Source organism: Thunnus thynnus, chromosome 5 (assembly GCF_963924715.1).
Source record: "Thunnus thynnus chromosome 5, fThuThy2.1, whole genome shotgun sequence".
NCBI classification, from domain to species: Eukaryota; Metazoa; Chordata; class Actinopteri; order Scombriformes; family Scombridae; genus Thunnus; species Thunnus thynnus.
The window spans coordinates 6995152-7019095 of record NC_089521.1 but is presented as its reverse complement, the minus strand read 5'-3'; the positions used below and the strand labels follow the sequence as shown (position 1 = coordinate 7019095).

Below are 23944 nucleotides of genomic sequence, written 5' to 3'. Positions count from 1 at the left end.
CCTTTCAATATAATGCACACCAGTACAACACCATCACCCTCAATAATTAGCAACTTTCTGACAGTGTCAAGAAAAAAGCTTCATAAAAGCAGTGTAAAAGTTCATGGCAAAGCTGGATTGCAATAGATTGTACGTATATACGTAATAAAGTTGGCAGTGAGTGTATGACTGTGTTAACAGCTCAAAAAACATTTGCTTGTGTTTGATTACACCTTTACAGCAGCCTTTTTTTCTTCCTTTATAATTGGTCATGGAATAAGTGTAATAATGCACTCAGATGTGTGCCAATATCTGAAAATAATGGATTCAATGGAGGGAACACAACGCCAAGTGGAGTGGCATTCCTTAACTGTCTCGTTCATTATTTTCTTATAACAGAACACCTTGTTGAAAATCTTACTCATCTCTCTCTCTCTGTCTCTCTCTCTGTCTCTCTCTCCAGGGCGGCTCCATCCAGAACACGGAGTCTCAGCGTTGTCTGGAGTTGGTGGAGAGCAGACAGTCAGAGTTCAGTTTCCAGCTGGCCATTCAGGACTGCACCGATCAGAAATGGACCATCACTAATATACTGACTGTCCTGCCACAGTGAACACAGTGAGACAGCTTGCTCACTGCGACACCTTTGTTGTGATGGAAAAGTGTAGTTCAAGCGAACACTCCACAAGCCGCTGCAAACTGCAAAAACCAAACTGAACCAGATGATGGATGGACTGTCACAAAGTTGTGGCGCACCTAAAAGGAATTAGAGTCCAGTTAGAAAAGGACTAACATGCTGGCCTACGCGGTGAACTAAGTGTCCAAAAAATGAGCTTCAATATCAGACCTGTTTCTACCAAGAATCTGCACAGGAAAAGATGTGTTTCAATCAGACATGGATCATCAGTAACCTAACAACCGTTTTATACCAATGACCTGAGAGAAGAGACACTCACAGATGGAGTCTGGGCTTTTAAAATTTCCCATTTTGCACTTGAAATGAGAAATACAGTGGCTTGTTCCAGGGGACGGGCTTGTGAAATCACGTAACCACTCTGGTTATAGCAGGAGCAGGCCTGTGATGTATTATTGGTCCCAATCCACAGTTTAAGATAGAGCCTGTACTCCCTCAGTCTCATCGCACAATCACCATAACAAATTGAGTGAGCATGGTTCCAATATGTTTGTGTGCAGAGGGAGAAACTCAAGGTGAGTGACTGCCCGCATTCCAGGAAAATATAACAATTTTATGATGGAAACTAGCTGAATTGTAACGCAAAAATGTACGGAGGAGACAAGCTTTGAGTTGTTACCATTAAATGCCACTTGACTCAGAGTGTAGGCAGGACAGATGCTGGAGATTACGTCAGTATCAAAGTGTAATGGAGTATAACCACCGGGTGATTTAAACAGGCTCAGTGATTGAAACACTATCCTTCAAAAATTTTAGGAGTGTGCTTTGGAATTAATTTGATCAGAAGCAGAGCTGTCGATCATGATGGCATACACCGTATTTGTGGGTTCAGAGACAGAGCAAAAGAGTCATCTGGAAAAAAGAATTTTAGGACTTCCTGTTCGCTCCTGTAATACCAGCACAGTACATCACTCTGGCTAATGCAGCATTGATACATCTTAAACAGACCTGAAAGAGTGAAACTGATGTGGCAACTGTTGGCGTTAGAGAAGATGAAGCATACCTCAAGAACTCCTGCCCAGGTCTGATTTCAAAGCAAACACATTAGTCCTCTAAAATCTGGCAAAGACTCCACACTGACACTGATGTGAATTCAGAGCAGTGGGTCAGTGATGTATAGGCTGCTGGTTCAGATCTTGTGTTCATGGGGTGCTCATATGAGAAATGAGGAGTTAAAGGAAAAATCCGTCTTCAAATTCTGTCAATTCACACAGGTCTCCTCAGTTATTCAGATGAATTAAAGCTGTAGTTGCTCTGCCATAACAGGTATAATAAACAGGAACATGTTAACTTAACACAAGCTGTATAAGCCCACACAGTCCTGAGAAGATGTCTAATCAGGCAAAATAATTGAAAATTCCTGTGTGGGTGTAAGATGACTGCAAGAGTTTGAATAGAGCAAAAGGTCTTGTTTGAAAATTTACTTTCCTGTTTCAGGAGCCTCCTCCGAAGTACTCCTTTCATTAACCAGGACCAAGGCTGTCGTCTGATATACAGCTTCATAATCAGAGTTCTTTTAGGCTTTGTCACTGTGTTCCCAAATCTCTGCAATGACTTAGTAAAATGTGACTGTATTTAAAATGTTGGCCAAAATTACAAAAGTAAGGCCCAAGTTGTAATACACCAAACTATCCTTCAAGCATCACAACTCTTGTATCATGCAAAGTGCCGGATTTTACAGCCAGTGTTTACTGCTTTGTTGGCTGTTTGAGTGCAACTTCTCGGTGGTAAACTCCAAATTGCTGACTTTATGAGATGTTGAGGACAGCACCAGTGGTTAAGAGGCAGATCTCCCAGTGACACTATGATGAATCCTCTGTTGTCTTATTTCTGGAGGAGGTGCAGATACAGACCAGCCTTCAGTCCTCCAAAGAACATATCTCCTTTGGAGGCGGCCCCTCAAATTTCCATTCTCCATTCTCCACCTACACATCTACAACAAGGTCGAGCACCTCCTGTGTGGGATTTAAATGGTATTTAGAGAAATGTAGGACATTACTACTGAAATGTGCAAAAGCAGAATCAGATGATGAGTAACATAAAAGGAATGGATTGAGCATGACAGATGGATGTTATATCATCCATAACAGATGGATGGGATCTAATAGTGGACAAGCATCCAAGAAGGGATTTTTCCTTTAAAAATGTGCTTGAGCAGTAAAACCAGTACACCAATACACTGGTGTGTGTATGTCTGTGTGAATGTGTGTGTGCCCTATTACTTTGCTTTATTCTGTAAATGCTGAGTTCCCTTAAAACTCTGAATCATGAGTATCCACTGGGTAATAATTTGCACAAATTCAACATTGGGGGATTGTGAGCAGGTAAACTGGCATTTCTGCACATTTCAAATCTACAGCTGACCATGGGGAGCATGCAAAAAATTTGCAAACAAAGAAGAGTACCTCCATTCTCACTCAGTTTATCCCAGGAGGAATTTTGGCACCCAAAGACATGTAATTAATCAATATTATACATGTATATGTGTCTGAGTTATGGAGTTATATTTGTGCCGCTATTTTGAGCGCACTCAGACAATCTTAGCACAGAAAAAGATATTTTGTAGAGAAAACATTGTCAGGCAGAGAATATCTTTGTGTAATAATTTCTCTACACAATATAATTTATGTGCATGTAAAAAAAAAAGGAATTTGGCACCAAAAGACATGTAATTAATCAACATTAGATGGGTTTGACTTATGGTGCATCTGTTCCTCAGTTTTGAGCACGCAATAGGACAATTTCAGCACAAAAAAAGATATTTTCTAGAGAAATTATTTCTTTGCATGATAATAATTTCTCTACAAAACATTATTTATGTACCCACATCTTTTTCTGTGCTTAAAATGTCCCATATTGATTAATTACATGTCTTTGGGTGCCAGATTCCTCTGTTTTGTATGCACATAAATATATAAATACTGACTGGGCATTTGTGGAGATATTGGAATGTTGGGATGTATGTTTGCTGTATGAGTACATTTTGCTTTTGCTGATTTGACATTCGCATATATAGTACTGCTAAATAATGTGCCCTACATTTACAGGTCTCCAAAAGTTACACACTGTCATAACACTTTTAATTAAATATAACTGCTTTGCAATCAATCTCCCAATTATTCAAAGTCCCCGGATTCAACAATCTCTATCAATAATTCAACACAAAAACAGGATGAACCTATTCATTATTAATCCGGCTATTATGTATTCAAAAGTTTCTTTTTCAATCGCAGCCCACTGAGGTACACGTAATATAGTGATAATGCAGTGGTAACTTGTGGAGGACTGGAACTGTATGTCTCCTATCAGCTACTGTGTAGCAACTGTTACCAAACCTTCTGTTGATCTTCTGTTCTTTTTGTGGCTCAGGTTTGTAGATCCTGAAATTTTAAAGGTATCTCAATTTTTGGGAAGCTGAAAATGTCCAAGCTATTTTATTAGTGTATTTAAACTTAATATTTATAAGAACCAACAGTAAAAACAGATCATGGCAAAACATGTCCTCTGTGTGCGTCTCTTTTCACCTCTGCTAACAATGAATATTCAGCCAGTGGTCAACAGGCTAAAACACACGCTACATTGTTAGGAAACATTTTCCTATTTACACATCCAGCATAACTAATAACATTTACATTAATTTAAAGTCACCAAACAAATTTAAGTCTAATATTCATTCTCTTTTTTGCTCTGTTTTGATTTATGAAATAACTGGGTCTTAGCTGCTAGGTGCTTGGCTTTCTTCACCAGATAGTCACTAAATTTGTCAGTCTGCTGTTTGGTGCTGGGCAGGTAGTGTAGAATGGGTTTATCACAACATTTTAGCTGAAAACTGCTGTCTGCTGCAGCTGGAGACCAAGTTGAGGAGAGTGGTGAGAGTGAAGCAAAAACAGTAAAGTTGCTGCTGTAAAACCGAAATGAGCAGCTGAAGATGCTAAAACGCTCTGAGCTGAGGGAACTGCAGAGTTGGGTGATAATTCTCTGTGGGTTCATCACTATGAGCCTTACACATAGTAATTTGATCAAGTCGAAGTAAATAAGCTGAAAGTACTCAAGTAAAGTACAGATACAGAAATTGAGCAAATGTACTTAGTTAATTCACTCCACTGTGTAAGAATGCACAACATACTGGTTCTGTAATATTAATGTAATGTGTGAAAACACAATTGATGATGCATTTTAGGATTTTTGGTCAATGCTTTCACTATTTTGAACAGCAGCAGACACTGAATTACAGAAAATATTTCAGTGATTTTGATATTTGACAATCCATAAATATGTAAATTAAAATCACAATAGACAAAATATTTGATAAATTGTAAATCCCTAACCATCTATCATCTCTTCATCTGTTTTCTAACATCTTCACAGTCACTGTGTGATCTGTAAAAGTCTATCAATAAAAGACAGATTACAAAAATGTCATCTGGTAAAAGAAATGAATGAAATTGCTACTCCAACCACCTTGTTGTCCCACAGTCTCACCACCTTACTAGTGAGGAAGCAGTTCTCCCATTAAACATGTCTTGAAGCGGGTGAAGAGAGAAAACACTGTACAGCCAATCAAATCAATAAGCTGAATCTGAAATGATTAAAGTTTAATTCAACTTGTGTCCTTACAATCTTGCTCGGCTACATCTATTAAATTCTATATTTATTTATTTATATGTATTTGCTTCAAAGCTGTAGGCTGCTAAATAAGAGCACAGGAGAACACATTTTCCTGTGTGTTTGGGTCTCTGTTTAAAGCCTGGCATCATGAAACATGTATGAGATGGCATCAACATCAATCCCAGTAATGCTGCTGTTTACTCTCCCACTGTCTCATAAAAGCCGCCATTTGCATGCGCACACACATATACAAACACACACACATTGTGCATTTTATTTCACCGTTTTTCAATAAGGGAATGAGACAGAAGTGGATGCTAAATATGATTCATGATATCCAAGGCGCTAACAGTGTTGGGGGCAAAGTATTCCATGTAATGGATTTACGGTAATCTCATTATAAAAGGTGAATGTGTTCCACCATGTTACAGATTAAACTGCACATATTCAGATCACTTTTAATAACTAGGCTTTATCATTTTAACACTATTATATTTGGGGGCAACAAAAACAAATGAGGGGATTGATGTTAATTCATGTTCATTGATTTGATTTTTTATTTTTTTGTCTGATTAACCTTTCAGTGTTGTATTTATTTTTTATATAGGTAAACAAACTTTCCGATTTATAAACTGGTATGTCAGTTTTCAGATATTGGAAGAATATTGAGCTTTTATTAATTATTTATTTGAAAGGTCATTGATGTGCTTCACTGATGATATTGTTGAGATTCCTGCTTTAATAGACCTGTAGAAAAAGTCTATAAAGCTTCACAAAATTGGTGAGACTTCACTTGGACTTGATTCTAGTTTAGACTTGACTCTATTATGACTTGATACTTAAAAGCAGCAACATTCAGGTTTCAAATTTTAAACTGGTAAAATCCCAGAAAGAATCAAATATAAGCAAGACAGGCCGTGTATCACCAAACACCTTGATTATTTAATTATTAGATCAATGCATTCAAAGGATCTGGTCTTAGCAATGTAAAAACACTGTTGACACAGCCGTGAAAGGAAAAATGTTGTGTCATCTTAATGGTATTCAAGAGACCTGAAATATCAGAGCTGGTTTGTAATTTGCTGAAGAAGACTTGTGATTAGATTTGGTCTTGCTTTCAATAAGCTTGACCTGGCTTTGACTTGTAACTTGATTTGAGACATGACTTTGATTTGTCTTATTTGACTTGGGAGACTTGCTTTTACTAGATTGGGACTTTGACTTGTCATAGACTGAGACTTACTTTGACATGACTTAGAAATTGTACTTGTTTTAACTGACTTGAAACTTCACTTGACCTTTGACTTTGACTTGTCTCGGTTAACTTTAGACTTGACTTGAGAAATACTTTGACTAGACCCAGTACTTGGGCCAGTCTCAATTGACTTGAGACAAACTTTAACAAGACTTGGACATGAAGTTTTGAACTTGAGACTTTACTTGTTTCAAGTGACTGGAGACTCGACATGAGTCTTACTTTGATGTGGCTTAGGACTTGGACTTGTTTTAAATGATTTGAGACTTACCGCGATAATACTTGAGAACTGACTTGGACTCACCCCAAAACAAATAGAAACATCCCTGTATGAAGCCTTTAAATTAAAAAAAATGAAAGGTGCTAATCCTAAAAGGAATGTCACTCGCCTTGATTTCAGTGGAGGGTTTGAGACTATTCATGAAAGCCTGAATGCTCCTGAATATTTTCCCTGACAAGTATAAAACTGATGAAAACACTGCAGACCAAAGAAAAAAATAAAACCATACTGGTGCAGTTTGTGCTCTGTAGTTCAGTCATACTGGGGGCAGATGTGTGGGCCTCTGAAGCCTCAAAGCCTCTGAGGATATACTAATTATCACCCTCCAGGCAAAATCTTACTATCTCGTTAGTCCACTGAAGAGCTGGCTGGACTCTCTCTTTCTCTCAGTCCCACTCATTCCCTCCTTCACTCTGTCATTATCCTCTCTACTGTCCCTCCCTCCTCCCTCTCACTCCTCCTCACTCAGGCCTCCTCCTTCCCTCTCTTTAATTCACTTTTTCTCCGCTGCCTCCCCCTCTTTTAATAGATACCATTATAGAGAGAGTGCATCTTCACTAAAGAGGAATCCATCCTTTAACACAGTGCCTTCTTAAAGGATTACAGTGATGCATGAATATACCCAAGCATCAAAACAGCTTTATACTTTGTCTCTAAAAGCGATAAAGCATTTCCACGGATGACTTGTCATAAATGCTGAAACCCTGCACCTATATTGTTTGGGGGAGTTACCATGAACACCTCATAAACAAGTCTCTGACACACTCATAACATCAAAGGCATTGTAAACCTAGCGTATTAAATGAGCCGTGAGCATGCACAATAATAAACACACATACATCCACGCAACAACATAGCCCTAAACAGCAGCTGAGTGATTAGAGCCAGCGGGACATTCTGGGGCCTTGGAGGGAGCGGTAATGATGCAACGTCAACCTTTGCTCATGTCTCATTGGCTCACGCTTCTGCTGAGTAACCGCCGAGACTTAATTGAAGGGTACACTTCGTTAACACTGTTGCCAGGTGACCAGAGAGGCCTAATTGAAGGGCAACGCTTCATTGGATCTGTGCCTGTCCATCAATCAGGTGTATTAGCGAGAGCTTAGCTTTTTATCTTTGTTGGCAGAGGAATATGTTGACTGGAAGAAGGAGGAAGTGTGCGAGGAAGAGAGAGGGGCAGAAAAGAGGAAACAGGGAGAAGATAAGGGGTGCAGAAAGAGAAGGAAAGGGCAAGACAGAGAAGGATTAAGGATGCATGGCAGACAGAAAAAGCAGCAGGAGAAGGAAGTCCTCGGGGATCTGATTATCAGATTAAGCAGTAAATGCTACATCAGCAATATTTCAGGATGGAAATGAAAGCTCTCCTGGCAGGAAAAAAAAAGCCTAATCTTCTGTTTCTAATTGGATAAAACCTACGCTTTAGCAGGGAAATGATCAGAACTCAACTCAGAATGACATTGAATTCACATGCACCGTTCAATTTCACAAGAGGATTCTTCATTAGAGTACATTATATTAACATTTCATTCTAATTCTGTGTCTAGAGCAGTGATGAAATTTAAAGTATTAGTTATCATTGCAGTTAGGCAAACATAACTCCAGCTAACTGAGTCCTCAGGCAGTGAAATGAGTGAAATGGGCTTGTAAGTGGATTCCTACAAACAAGATGAGATAATATAATGAGGAAATGAAGGCTTTTACTTTGTTAATATAATGGAAACTGAGGAGGGATAATTTAGCATTATCATAAACTCAGTATATGGGTCAGTGGTAATTAGACTAATGAGTAGAAATATTCTATTATGCATCGAGGCCTGTATAAAGGTGTGACGAGTTTACTCTATCATTATAAAACATATAGGATCCTGTCTGTGCACCATGACAGCTGCGTGGGGGGAAAATGGGAGAAAGAAAAGAAGATTCAAATATCACCACCAGACTGTGAAAGCTCTGTCAAGTCTGTCACTGTTCTTGACTCTTGAAGATGTCTCCTCAATACAAATTAGGGGAGCAAAACTGAAAAACATCCAGCCTGAAGTGGTTAAAGAAGTCATCACCAAGAACTCTTGTTGCTCCTGTGGGCGCCGCTGTCAGCGAGCGGGCTCTAAATGTACAGGTGAACGACTCTGAAAAGGTCAGCAGAGGTGTGGGATTGATGAAAGCTCTGTCAGATATCACTGATGAGGAGGTGGCTTGATGAAAAATGTGTCAGCAGACACCATGGAGGAGAGGAAAAAGCTCCTCGCTTTCGTTGTTTCTGCTGCTGCTGAGTGCACAACGCCCGCGCTGCTGCTTTCCAAGCACGCCTCTTTCTCCCACATGGAGAGAACTACAGAGAAGCATGAAAAGAAGCAGCTGTGAATTGTGTATCATCTCACTGTCTCTGAGGATCTCCTGCATGCAGAAAACACACTATGGATAGAAAATATAACACAAGCACCCAAACTGGGACAAGAGGCCTTGTTCATACATCCATGAAGGTCTGAGTCAATTAAAGGCAACAATTCTGGTGAAGTGCTGAGTAGCATTTGTGTTGATGGCAGACAGATTATGAGAGATCCTTTTCCCTGTCCAGAAATCTTAGACGTTATTAGTGTTGTAACAACCCTGGCAGGGACCCGCTGACTTTCCTGCCAAGTACGAACCGCCTGTTGGTGAGGGGGCTGTGCTGTCAATGGAGAAGCGTGAGGCCTTTTTGGCTTGGACTCCAAGTCAAGTTTGCTTTTAAAACACATTAGTCAGGACACTGTGACCACTGGCTTGAAACCAGGACTGTCCTCAGTTACTGTACTCTGGTATATGTCATTGACGTCAGGCCAAAGCAGTGATTCACACAGTCATCCTTGACTCAGCATCCACCCAACATGTGCAGCAGCGTGATCCTGGCAGCGTCACACTGTGTGCTACATAAACCTAATTTCCATTTCATTTTTTGGCCTAATGGCTGAAGGTTATCATATAGAGAGGACGACTTATAGGAAGCAATGTGCAAACTGCAAAGTCCTGACACCTGTTAGCCATCTGTTTGTTATTTTCAAGTTAGCCTCCGTTCTATAAGCCTCTGTAACTCAGTGCAATCTCTCCTTGAGGGTTTCAGAAACAAGCTCTAAACACAACAGGCACTGATTTATATATCCAGGAGATACAGAACAACATTAGCATTCATTGGGAGTGTTCATTTGGAGTGGCGTTCATTTTAGTGCTTGTGTCCACCTGATGAATGTAAGTCTGATATTCACTCTCCTTTTAGCTCTGTTTTGGTCTCCACAAACTCCGGGGGAAAATCAGGCTCTTTAGTTGCTAAATGCTCCACAACGTACAGCTGCGGGTTTGTTACTATGAGCATCACCATGACCTTTCAAATACACATAATGATCGTTAAAAATTAATGATTATAACAGCTTTAACAAAGTTACACAACAATTTATTCACACAACAGCTCCCATGAGGTTTTACAAGCATGGCAGCGCGTGAAACACATCATTGCAACTGTTTGTTTCTCAACAGTTCACTCGAAGTTACGTCTGCAGAACGGTAAGAACAGTAAAAGTTCTGACTTGGGAGAGTTCACATTATTCACATTATTAAGTTAAGTCCATTACAAGCCTTTTACCATTTAATTAGTCCAAATAAGTTACTTTTGTTGTGTTACAAATTTGAAGTTTGTTAACAACTGCAACAAATGAACGCAGATATAAATAGCTTTATAGCTATTTCTTATTTGCTAAATGGATTGAAACAGTGTTAATATTTGAATATATTAAACTCTATCAAACGTGGTGGCTTTGCAGCCATTTTGCCAACGTTTTGTTGCATTTAGTTCTTTTTGTCAAGTGGGAGATGTTTTAAATTAGGGTTTCTTACATCTGGAACTTCAGGTCTCGATATTGAAAATCAACTCAAAAATCAGAGTTATATTTATCAATCTAAGCTTTGTTGGTATTAATAATGTTCCCTTCTAATATCTCTCTCATCACCACTATGAAATTTCATCAGTTCTTCGAGAGCAATGTTGTGTTAAATTTGATCAGAGCATCAGGACTTGCACTGGCTGGCTGGTTATGTCCAGATGTTCCTCAGAATGCATCAAACAGCTCTTTCTTCCTGCATTTGGCACTTTAATGAAGAGATTTCTTAATGTCATCTAACATGTATGTCATCTAACATCTAACAAGTATGGTGCCAACTAAGACATCTAAAATGTCGGCACCAGATAATCTGCAATGTCTCTGTTAGAGTGTTTACTGTTGCACCAACAGTAAAGTCCAAAGCATCTTGCTGTGAGTGTGTGTGTGTGTGTGTGTGTGTGTGTGTGTGTGTGTGTGTGTGTGTGTGTGTGTAATTATCTGGTTTATTGTCAAGTTTCCACTCCAACATCAATAATAACCATTACTAAATCACTTAATAATTTTTGCTGCATCTGCAGACATTTAGACTCCAGCACGTCATCCTCTTTTGGTATTATTTCAGCCTCAGTGCTCAGTAGAATATGTCAGAGATGATGGATAACGCTCATGAGTAAACGGACCCAATGAAAAAAAGCTACACAGCTACTATGCTACACTGCTGTATTCAAAGCCTGGCAGCTAGAGAAAAGACAAAAAGAAAAAAAAAAACTATATTAGCAGGTCTGTCATGTACCAAGCAGTGGGATATATTACAGCTTGAAGCAGTTTTAAAACAAGTTGGGGCCCTGCCAAGAAAGTCTCAGAGCAATATCTTCAACCATATGGATGGGGGAATGCATTCTGTGCTAGCTGGCACAGGGCTCTCTGACAATATTTAATATTGTATAGATATAACCTGTTGGGAAATCATGTTCAGGACATCTATGAGGCTTAAATGAAACCAAAGTTCAAACAGTGACTTTTATGAAATTCACAAAACATGTACCTGTAATAGTTTCTTCCTTTTAATATTGTTAATGTGGTGTCTGATTTTATTATACTGGGAAAATTGACCAAAATACTCTACAATCCTTGCATGAAAGGTGTAATCTATTAATGAAAGCAATGGGTGGAAGAAATTTAGAGTTTTTTGTAGTCCACCGCCACAAATTAATGCAATCCATATTTTTTTTAATATTCTTTGTTATAGTGTGGTTTCATGTCCTGGTCAACAGATAGTTACCTTTACTGAGATGCAGAGCAACGCTGCCACCATGTGGACAAATGAGGAAACTGTTGAAACAACCTTCTAACTTATATTTATGACTATGGCAAATATGATAAAATATCTTTAAAATTGTATAAAAAAATAACAATCAAGATAGTGTCAAATATACACTAAAGTCGCTAAAGAAGTCAACATGCGGAACTAGTGACAGGCATTTCCACTTCACCGGAAGTGGACTCGTATTTCGGTTGCACAGACCCAGGCGCTTCCTGTTGCGTTTGAGAGTTTTCGCTGGCTTGTTGAGCAGGTTTGGTCATGTTTCGGAGTGCTTTGGTTCGGCTGGTGACAAAAACAGTCGGTGTTCACCACAGTGTGAAGTGTGCTCCTTTAGCAGCTGCCTCCGTGTCCGCGCGGAGCTTTGCGGACGTGAAGGACGAAGTGACGCCGCCTTTTGACGGCGAGCTGCTGCACTTCCTGGTGTGTCCGCTGTCCAAGAAGCCGCTGAGGTAAAACAGACACACACACGGGGTCAACTAAAGGTTTCACATGTCAAAACATTTATCACTGACTATGTAACGCTACTCCATGTGGTACTTCAGTGTCGTCCTCTGAAATCTGGAAACATCGTTTTGTTCCACGGATAGTGAATCTTTAAAGTTAACTACGTTAACGACGCTGAAGTTAGCTTCCGAAACATAAACAATGATATTTAGGAGCCGATTCTCCGTTTTTTTCTTACGCTTATGAAAGAGTGTCAGACATCGTAGAAAAAGCCTCAACGCTGTTAAAACCCACTTTCAGATTTTCCTGATGAAAACAGGAAAAAGGGCGATTTCACTGATACGTCTCTATCCAGACCACATTATCACACCGAAATATCAGTGAAATCGCCCTTTTTTTCAGTTTTACATAAGCAAAATAAAGGTTTCACAAATCTGAAATCGGGTTTAAACAGCGTTTAGGTTTTTGCTATGACGTTTAACACTTTTTCACAAGTATAAGTAATAGAAAAACAGAGAATCAGCAGCTAAATATCATTATTTATGTTTCCCTTTATTTTCCCTTTAACTTTCCCCTTAACCCCGAATTGGAAGATAACTTCAACGTCATATATATTTTTAGCTTTACGTCACATTTAACCATTGTTTTAACAGCAGTTAAACCACTTCGACAGTACACAAAATCAAGCAGGGCATAAATTCAGGTTGAAAAATAGTCACTGAAATGCATATATTTGTGACCATTCAGATTCTGACAATAGGAAGTTAAAGATCCCCTCCAGACTTGCATTAAGACATATGAAAATACTTAGCTTGGAACAATGTTTGTCTGGTATGTGTTTTTCCACAAAAAAGTATAATTACTACTTTAAAATCCTCAAAATGAGCTATTCCACACTGAATATGCAAATATATTTTCATTCTCAGTGTTTGTGCACTGCAGGCTTCAAGTGTCCGCATCACACTTCTGTAAATTGAATATGGGACCAGTTATCAGCTATCAACATACGTTATATGGCGGAAATTGTCTGTTTCACCACAGAGTCTGGTAGATTGCAACACCAAATGGAGCACAGCCAGCTGTTACTGAGTAATGATTGTTGTATTCAGGTGTTGTGGGAAAAACGATAACCTCAGCTTTTATGTAGTAAACATTACACAGTGAGAAAATGGCTTTTCATTCTAAAGATAACAGTTTGCATCATATAAAAGATCTGTGTTGCTGTTGTCCTCGTCCTTCTCCAGGTACGAGGCGAAGACCAATGAGCTGATCAACGAGGAGCTTGGCATCGCATACCCCATCATTGACGGCATCCCCAATATGATCCCTCAGGAAGCCAGACTCCTTCACAAAGACACAGATACCTCAGCCACACCCACACAAGGATAGAAACTCCATCACGGTATCTTCAGCTGACCCAAGCGAAACAAGAATTACCACTGCGGTGTTTAAAATGCTGTTGGACTGACCTGCTCAGCACTGATGTTCATGTTGTGTTGCTGCAGCGGAGAAAGTTGCACTGCATTCTAGGCTAAAGATACATGTGACATATCAACTCTCTGATATTTATTTAATATAGTATGCTTTATTAGAACCCATCTGCAGGTATGTTCTCCCTGTCAGTGATGGTGGGACTGGTCCCAATAGTGTCTCTCTTTGGTTTGTTCTACTCTGCTGCAGTGGATGATAACTTCCCTCAAGGTTGCACCAGCAGCAACAGTCTGTGTTTCTACAGTCTGCTGCTGCCGGTCACCATACCCGTCTACGTCTTCTTCCACCTCTGGAGCTGGATGGGGATCAAGCTCTTCAGGCACAACTAGGTCATCTTGACTCTTCTGTTCAAGCAAAAATGGAAACACTTTGATAACATTAAAGCATCTACCACTGACACACTGTACCTTGCATATCTGGGGTCATTCTGTTACTTGGTGTATAACAGGCCAAACAGACACGATTTAATTTAATAGCAGCGTAATTTTACCAATTTCTCCACTGACACTGGCATCAACGCACCAGAATGAAATGCAGCTGTAAGACATGTTTTTATCGAGATACCAGTTTAATGAACCCATCTTACTCTTCATAAACGTGGTGGTTTGTCTCTGGGAATGATCAAAAGACTAACAGAAACGCAGGACATTGCTAAGCCAGGCAGGACTCTATCTAAAAATAAGTCAACTTTATTAATTAAGATCATGGGTGGACTTTAATATAATGTATGTTTTACTGGTTGTTAGTTTTTCAGCTTGAGGAGGGCTAATCTGTATAGTAAGTATGAGCTATGAATAAACATTTTCCATTTCAGTTGTACTCAATGTGCTTTAAAGACAATTACAGTGTATTAGAGGCTACTGTGCAACTTGTTGGCAAGATATATAAATGTCAAAGTAAAATAAATCAACAATTGTTGGTACAGTGAGCTTCTTCTAGTGGAATGTTTACACTGTTTATGTCACATGGGATATTACACATGGAAATGAAATATAGGTGAACAACTCAAAAATGTAACTTTACTCTGTAATTTGCGAAAAAGTGTATCTTCTAACTGCAATAAGTGGACCACTCTTCCTTTATAATCAACTTTAATTGATTTTCATACAGCTATGAACTACAATTTGATGTCTACAGTTTTTGATAACACTCAAAAAAGATCTGCCACTGAAACTTATATATAAATGAGTGAATCACAGGGAACTGTGTGTATGAAGAACCTTAAACCAACAACACTCTAGAAAAGTTAAAATCTTGAAAATTAAAACAATTGACTAATACAGAAAGTTGTCACTTATACAATAAGGAATGTGTTTTTTATTTCCACAAAGTTCATTTCGGGATAGAATTTGTGTTGACTGTGAAAGACGACGTCCATCATAAGTGCTGCAGCTGTCCACTGTATATCAAACAGGGACTGAATGTTCTGACAGTGACATCACACCCGTCTGCTCAAAGGCACTTCACCGCATTAAGGGTTGAATTACATTAACCTGCTAATCTGACACCTGGTATTCTTCAGCACAAGCTACTAAAACACTGAACTCATCTTCCAGATATTAAATGTTGTCAAGAAGAAAGTGGCAGCCTAATGATAACTACAGGTTACTGTCCACAAATCTTCATATAACCACAGTGTCCCTTCCTGCTTTTCATGTTTCTGCCCTTAGCCAGTTTCATCAGTGGGGACTCTGGTCTGGGCGACTGTCCTTCTCCCTTTGTCTTGAAAAAGAAGGACTCGTTGAGTCTCATCTGGACCGCTCTGACCTGAAGACAAACAAAAAGTCATTTTCTTATTGAACAGTGACGTGCATTTCAAAGGAAAGGTTCACAATTTTTCAAGTCTGTCTTAAAACAACAGTCAGGTGACCATATGAACAGTGAAAGAGGTTTTCCTCGCTGTAATCATTCCTCCTGTTCACACTGGACATTAAAAGATCCCCTTCAAATGTGCTTTCAATGTAATTGATGGAGGCCAAAATCCACAGTGTGTCCACACAGTCATTTAGTGCAAAAATGCATTTAAAAGTTGGTGTGAAGCTTATATGATGCTTCAGCAGTCTGAGCAGTCTTTTTCGCATTAAATTCCCTCTTTGTGTTTCCTCAGACAGTGTTTCCCTGTTGAGCTGAGGTGGAAGTATAGTAACAAAAAGAGGGACTTTGGCACTAAAAAGACTAACGATGAAAAACATCTACTGAAGCTTCATATTAGCTTCAGATAAACTTTTAAATACATTTTTGCACAGGAGGAGGACTGTGGATTTTGTCCCCCATCACTTACATTGTAAGTCCATTATGAAGGGATCTTCTAATGGTCAGTATGAACAGGAGGAATGATTACAGTAAGGAAAACATGTTTCAGTGTTCATTTGGGCTCCTGAATATTGTTTTAAGACAGAAATGAAATGCTGTGAATCCGTCCTTTAATTACCTTCATGGAAACAAGTATATACTCACATCATTAAGACAAATTTCCACAAAGAATTCAGTTGAGATGTATAAAAAACATTTGAGAGAAATAAAGACAATGAACCAAATGTAGGCGTCTTTTCTCCTCTATAAACTCAAAATGGTCAAAAATTCTGAAGGAGAAATACTGAATCATTTATCTATTTGTTGGTATACATGTAGTCAAATTTAAATATAGTGAGTCTCAAATATATTAATATCAGCTAACCATGTGTATGTTTTTAACTGTACAATTCAAAGTCCTCTCTGGTTGCTTAAACCTCTAAATCTCCAGAAAAAAAAAAATACAGATCTTGTGTGGTGTCACCTGGGTCAGGTCCATCTTGCTGCTTCGGCAGGGGGGCTCGTTGTCCTCGCTGGAGGTTGTCGTGTCAGCAGATTTGAGCTCTGACTCTGACTGGGGGCTTGGGGTGGGTTCAGCTTTACTCTTGGCCCTGGCAGACCTAAGCTGTGGACCACAAGGCTCTTTCCTCACCTCTGAAGAACAGGACAGCCACGCACCATGGTCTTTCAGTAAGCATGACGGTTTCTTGTCACCGCACTTCTCTTCATCATCTTTGAGCTCAGTCACTGACATCTTCACTGACAAACAGCTGCAGAGGTCTTTTCTCACCCTCTGCGGCAGGCTCAGGTCCAAAGGTTTCAAGTCCTTAGAACTTACAGTCGATTTACTTTTCTGACAGAAGTTGAGGTAGGAGGAGAGTTCAGTGGTGAAGAGGTTTTCTGTCTGGGTGGAGGTACTTGCTGTGGATATTAGGGGAAGCAGGGACGGTTCATGTGTGTAGGGAAGGCATGAAAAAGCCTGTTGGCTTGAAGTACAGGAATGTTTCTTAGATTTTGCAACATCAAGGGATGTGTTCACCACGATCGGCTTGTCCAGGTAAGGATTCACTACATTGGGCCTTACATGAGAAGGACATGACACGTCTTTCTCTTCAGTGAGGTTTAACTCTTTCCATGTCTGAAAAGGCCATTTTTCCTTAATGGGATTTCTATTTGCTTTGTGTGACCCCTCTGATAGCTCCATGTCTCTCTGTGTGAACATTTGTGGAGTTGTAATAACAGCTTTGTCGCTGGCTTCACCACTAGAAGCGTAGGAGGGGGATCCTCTGAACGTCTTCTGGGTGATAAACAGGTCCTGGCTGTTCATATTGTCACCGCTGCATTGAGAGTCATTATCATGTGGCTGATCCTGGCTTTGTCCTGACTCTGACACCTGTGAACACCTCTCACCGTCTCTCACAGCCTCGTTCCCCGAGAGGATGCTCTCACTGGGTGACTGTGGAGATGAAGAGACGAATTTAGGACGTTTGGCTTGAATGTAGCCGGGTGATAAATCGAACATCACTTTCTTTTTTCTTTTGGTTTTCTTCTTGGAGTCTTGAGTCAGCTGATCAGAGTTTAGCTTCTCAGTGCTGCTTCTCAGATTCGATGCTTCAGATTTTGCTTGTGCAGTAGGTACAGTAGCACTGCTGCCACATATAGATACAAAGCTATCATCTAAATCCAGAGACAATTTCTTTTTCTTTTTCTTCTCTTTCTTCTTGTCCTTTTTTCTCTCCATTGCTTCTTTGAATTTGGGGTTTTTCTTTTTCTTCTTCTTCTTCTGGACGCTCTCAGTTGTCTTCATGGTTATGTTGTTTTTGCGTTTTTGGCCTTTATTATTCTTCTTTGATTCCTTTTTTCTTTTTCTTTTCACAGGTGAAGTCCAAGACTCCCAAAAGAAGTGGGCCTCCTCACAGTCACTCATGAGTCTGTGCAACAGAGAGAGGAGGGTGTATAGTTTTTTAAGCGCTACATACAGTACTGGAAACAAGGAGAAACAGCTAGCCTGGCTCTGTCGCCTACCAGCGAGTCTAAAACTCATTCATCAACATGCTATATCTTGTTTGTTTCACCAAAGAGTGAAAAAGTCAATCTGTGGTTTTACAGTGGGGATTACTGTGCCAGACTATTTCTTGGCCGGGTTCAGTAATTTCCTGGTGTCTCTGCTGGTTGCCTGGAAACCTCACAGTGATGAGAAGAAAGCGAATAAGCATTATTTCCCAAAACATTGAACTGCAGTAAACTTACTACATAGCAGACCAACAAACACTGAGCCAAAACAAAATGGTAATGTGCCATTAGTTATAACTTGCAATACAACTTGCCAACTTATTGTAACTTTAGACACAAATAAAAACTGATGAAAGCAATCATGTATGCCACCACAAATACTACTGCTTTCTCCTGCGGTATTTTCCTGTCACTTTTATCTAGTGGCTCTACTCGCTGTCTACTTGGATGTTACTTTGTGTGATCTATATGTAATGCCCGTTTGATTTGTCTTCTTTATAGTTGCATCACCTGTAATTGGATTTTTATTGATGGATCTTTTTTTTTTTAATTTGGTGTTTTGATGATGGTGGTGCAGAGCGCTGTCTAACACATTGCCCCAAAATCTCCCACAGGTGTTCAACTGGGTTAAGACCTGGTGACTGTGAAAGCTAGATCATATGATTCACATCATTTTCATACTCATCGAACCATTCAGTGGCCCCTCGTGTCCTGTTTGGAAGTTCCTGCATTCAATATGTTTCCCCTCTCCTTTAGTCAGATCTTACTTTTAATTTGTCACCCGTCTGTTTATATAGATGCTTTAATATTTGCCCTTAGTATCTACTTCTATGTATTTGCTTGCTTGAAACATCATTTTGCTTTGTCTGTTATCTGTATTTGCAGACATTTCAGTTGTGACTGTGTGTGTGTTTGAGCAAGTCTTTGATTCATAACTTCTTGAGACTTGTTGAGAGTTTGTGTTGGTGTGCTCTGTAATGAGGTTTTAAATAGAACTATTTTGTTGATCATTTTCATGGTTTAACATCAAGGCAGACATGATGAATGTGCACTGCCTCTGTAAAGATAAGCTCTGTGAAGTAGACTGTTCTGAATACGTTAATAGGATGGCAAGTCAGAGGGCATGTGCAAAATACCCTTAACAGCTCCACTGACTTTAAAATAGCACTGATATCTATGATAACACATTTTGTATGAATTACAGTTTTAATCCAAAATGTGTAGGCGGGTTTCAAAGATGAAGTACAATCCCTGCATGCAACAGCAGCATAGCCTCGTAAAATGTGTTATACAGTTTACTTAGTCAAAGTTCATGTATGATACTCGTAATTTTTTTTAATTACACTTTCTTGTCATGAAGTGATTAACAACTTGACAGTGGTAAGCAACAAAAAATGGCGAAAAAAACTTTTTTGCTAACAGAAAAGTGGCAACATTTCGATTTAGGTTGTTAAATACAAATGGAGTGCAACAATGTAACTGTGTCAAGTTGAAGATGTGATATTAGTTGCAGATATTAGTTGCATTTATTTACAATTATTACATTTTTGCAACATTTTGTAACTTTTTACAGTTAGCTTTAGCAAAACCTCTGAAGACCTGACAGGTTTAGCGTAACTTTCTGTCGTTTTTCGCGGTTCGTAAAGGTGACTACGTTATACTGAACAAGTTATTTTGACCTATTTACAGGCTCTAACATGATACATCATTATACAAAACCTTTTATGCAATAACTGAATAATTACCTCAAAAAGTTGGTTCAAGTCCAGCCGGCAAAGTCAACTTCAAAGGGACCGCATGTGCCGCCTCGAGTTAATGTTGTATTCACTGCTTCTCGAAAGGTCCGACTTCTGACAACTAGAGAGAGTACGTCACAAAGTTGGAGTTTATGAGTTTTACAACTACCAGGAAATTTGAGGAAAAAGAAACAACCCCATTCCTGGTCTATTTTGCCATAAAGTTTTTATACAGAAGAGAAATCATTGAAATATATATATATATATATGTAAGATAAATAACAGTGTCAAATCTTTTTATTTAAGACACAACTAGCTTGTATAATTACTGTGGCAAAAGGAAGATGAACATTTTTACTTCTAGAAAACAACACACTAAACTCATCATCTTTGTAAATTAAAAGCGGTACATGCAAGGTTTTACCAATTCAAACAATTGTTTACATGAATGACTCAAGAGACATAACCCATACCGATTTGTTAGTTGATAGCTTTCACGCTCTTCATCTCATAAATGTCACCTCAGTAAAATTTTGATGGGTCATTGCAATTATAACATTTTGTCAGCATGTGAAAGCAACATCGAACTTTCTCCAGGTTGCAGTGTTACTGTCGTCAGGTTCATTTCCTTGGATAAAATATTTGTTTCATGTGTTTTGGCTGAAAGGTTTTTAATTTAATTTTCGATGAATTCATGTTTTAACAACTGTTCAAAAGTTGACCACTAGATGTCGCACTTTACCATCAGCTACCGTCAGAACTTTGAATGGGATCATGAGTGTGGGCAAACATTAGGCCTAATAGCATTATTGAGGTTGCAGTCAGTAAAATTGACTTACATTTGAAGATGAATAGTAACCCATACGCAACTAAATGTACTAAAATTAAATGATATTTGCTGGTATTCACCAGAAAGTGGTAAGTAATAAGATTTTAGAAGTAAAAATACAATAATAAAGACATTTGATACTTCAGTCCTTCCTCCATCCTTCCATATCTTTTGTTCAGTCAGTCTTGTGCCTCCCTATGCAAATAATTGCTTTCACAAACTCCATCCACACCCATCCTCTTCATGAACATCCCTCCTGTTTTCACCATCCATGACTCATTCTCTCTCTCTCTGTTTCTTAGTTTAAACCTCTAATCTCCATGACCAAAAAGGGCCTAAGGGTGACCCAGAGTTGGCTGTGAAACCCTCCAACAGCGCAAACTATTAAAATTTGAGGATTTTCCGCCTCTACAAAAATATTTGATACAGGCTGGCAGGCAGGGACTTATTTTAAAATAATTCTAAATAAATTCTAAATACTTTGGCTGTGTGATGATAACTAGACAATCTCCATTACCACTGAAAAAATGCTGATGAAGGTCATGCAATTTGGCTGGAGGCTTCAGGAAAACACCAAATCAGTGGACCTTGGGATGATAATTATGAAAAACTGCTTTTTTCCAGATCAAGAACAAACCGGCAAGCTCAGTTTTACTTAATTTTCCTAAAATTTTTGTTCAGAAGGTATCCCCTTCTAAATAAGCACATACAGTAAGTTCTTCCAGTAACTTTAGGAATGTAGAACAGTAATATTGTTCTTGAAATTATAACGACTATACTCCAGTGTTTTTCCAAACATTTTGCCAGAACAGCAGCATTTTCAAAATCTTTTTGTTTCAAACAAACCTGATATTTTTAGGGTTATTATGTAGGCCACAGATAGCTATAAATGTACCTCATACCACAGACCAGCAAGATTACAGCATTTCCATTACAGAGCCTGACTGGCAATTTCTCCTAAGCAACGCTGTGACCCATTTCTGTCCCGCCATCCCATTAGTTTGACAAAAAATGGTCCCGTGCTGCATCTGTACCACCTGCTTCCTCACAAGAACGTCCTTTACCGCTGTTAGTTTGAGGAGTGATGCTTTTTATCAGATGGGTTATTAAGGTGTGCAGTGAACTGTAGGGAACGGCTAATAGGAAGCTGGATTCCATGGAGCACCAGTTTCGTTGATATATTTACACAATGAAACTCTGTGAGGGATGTTTTCTGTTCCCAACCCAGAGTACTTACTGTACCTTAAATAACCCCATTTATCCATCCAGCTTGGGGACATCATCTGTTCCTGGAAAGCACATTTTAGTCAGTTTTTTATCAATCATTTAACCAAGTATAAGTCAGAATCAGATTTTTATTGTACATTTTTTATTCAGGTCAGAGGTCTAATCAGGTGATTATGTGGGAAAGACTTCTACATGTGTGGATCTTTGTCAGCAATCAGACTGATTCAGGCTCGCTGTTGCTGAGAACAGGATGTATCAGACACATTAAGTCAGTGTCAGTCAGTCCACACATATGATCGAGGTGATAAATAACATTATATGACTTGCAGATGGGGACCATCCTCATCTGCTTCCTCCTTCTTTTGACAAATCATTCATCCAAGGTGCTGTATTACTCCTGCCTGCAAATATCCAACGGTGAAATCTCTGAGGATTTAATCATGAATGAGGGTTATATGGCTCATTCTGGGAAGCAAACATTACCCCTTAAAGATGCCCTCCCCTCAAAAATGTGTTTTTCCTATTATTACTTCACTTGGATGTTTGGCCTTCAATGTGCAGAATGATGTACAGTATGTGCACAGTTTGATGCTAGAAGGCTGTTTTCACATTCGTCTGCATGACGGAGTTTCTCTGCTCACTGAAAATCTGAGTTTAAGGCATCTACCTATGAGCATGATTTGTGACATCACAACTAGTTTCAAGCCAATCCTGATCCAGTATGAAACTTATACAAGTGTGATGTAGAAACTTCAAACCTCCAGTTCACTGAGAATGGACTTTACTGTGAAATATTAGTATATTCATAGATTCTGGATTTTTAGATTTAATTTTAAGAACTTTTAACTAGTTAACTGAACTTTTTTGTGGAAAAACCACATCAGACAAAAAATTATTTTAATTTATGTTATTCCGAGCAGAGTATTTCTAGGTGTCCTAAAACATGTCTGGAGGGCTTTAACACTTAAAGTATTAGAGCAGTTGTAGTAATGCCTGTCTTGGGTTTCTAGTCTTAAATTTGAGGTCTTTGAATTGTGAGGTCAGGGGTCAGGTTAAGCAGAGGTCTCTGCCAGACTATGGAATACACTGCCCTGCCCAGAAACGGGTAGACAGTGACTCGTTTTGTGACTCAGCTCTTTATTAGATGTGACTAAACACAGGCAAGCCTAAATAATGGTTCAATTACCCTGATCAGCAGTGTTTGTCTACCTGAGTAGTAGACTGTCTAGTTTTTTGTATTTATATTATATAAAATGCAGTGCAACTCTTTTTATTTCACAGCAGGATATCTTGGTGACTACTGAAAAAGAGGATTAAAAATGAATGAAATTTGCTGAGCATGCTGCCAGAGAGGATAAACCCCTTTTCTCCTTTTTAACACTAATGGATTGTTGTGTGTTGCAGCTTCTCGGTTCCATTAGCAATTATTTCGACTTAGCCTAGTCTTGCTATGATAAATTGAATGAAATGAAAGTGACATACATTCCTGATGTCATTTAGCAGCATGAGCGGTGGTTGTATCTTACCCCGTCATTGCTATGTCAGTGCTGAATTGACATTTAAATGTAATCACAACATTTGAGACGAGATTTTCAGATCAGATCTTTGCCTATGAGTGGTTAAACACGAAGAAGTTGATATCTGTCCCACAAAAAACTAATTGCGAAATGATATTTTTAATAAAAGCAGTGCAATTGCAGCGTTGACATCAGCAAAAAATGTTGCTTGTCATGAAATCCTTAAAGCTGCACCAGTCAGTGTTTTTATTTTATGTATTTTTATTTTGGGGTGGGAGGGCATTTTATCCCCTTATTAGATAGAGAGTTGACAAGAGACAATGGGATGGAGAGAGATGGGGAACAATAACAACATGTTCCTGACATGAGCTAGGGACATTGCGGTTCATGGTCAGTTCTTTAAACCCTAC

General features: G+C 39.0%; 4 protein-coding genes across 5 annotated transcripts in view; 3 read left to right on the top strand and 1 right to left on the bottom strand.

The window, feature by feature from the left end:
* Positions 1 to 4903, top strand: part of LOC137182600 (polypeptide N-acetylgalactosaminyltransferase 18-like) — a 183916-nt gene extending 179013 nt beyond the window's left edge. Inside the window, exon 11 of one of the 2 annotated variants that reach the window (XM_067588927.1) lies at positions 443 to 4903. In XM_067588927.1, the coding sequence (XP_067445028.1) occupies positions 443 to 589 (147 nt within the window). In that variant the 3' untranslated portion in view covers positions 590 to 4903. The remainder of the gene's footprint in view (positions 1 to 442) is intronic. The other variant, XM_067588928.1, reaches the window with a different exon arrangement.
* A 7258-nt stretch (positions 4904 to 12161) lies between these two features.
* On the top strand, positions 12162 to 13818 carry LOC137182598 (UPF0434 protein Mmar10_2939-like). The gene is made up of 2 exons (XM_067588925.1): positions 12162 to 12434; positions 13674 to 13818. The coding sequence occupies exons 1-2, from the start codon at positions 12244 to 12246 to the stop codon at positions 13816 to 13818; spliced, it is 336 nt and encodes a 111-aa protein (XP_067445026.1). The 5' UTR covers positions 12162 to 12243.
* Positions 13819 to 14036: 218 nt separating this feature from the next.
* On the top strand, positions 14037 to 14326 carry LOC137182599 (phosphatidylinositol N-acetylglucosaminyltransferase subunit Y-like). The gene has a single exon (XM_067588926.1). The coding sequence runs from the start codon at positions 14037 to 14039 to the stop codon at positions 14247 to 14249; it is 213 nt and encodes a 70-aa protein (XP_067445027.1). The 3' UTR covers positions 14250 to 14326.
* A 1115-nt stretch (positions 14327 to 15441) lies between these two features.
* LOC137182597 (inactive protein tyrosine kinase pTKL-like) lies at positions 15442 to 20579 on the bottom strand. Its single transcript, XM_067588924.1, has 4 exons — positions 20435 to 20579; positions 19971 to 20082; positions 16697 to 18143; positions 15442 to 15687 (listed from the first exon to the last, which is right to left on the bottom strand). Exons 3-4 carry the CDS (start codon positions 18137 to 18139, stop codon positions 15526 to 15528), a joined length of 1605 nt encoding a protein of 534 aa, XP_067445025.1. The 5' UTR covers positions 18140 to 18143; positions 19971 to 20082; positions 20435 to 20579; the 3' UTR covers positions 15442 to 15525.
* Positions 20580 to 23944: the final 3365 nt, after the last annotated feature.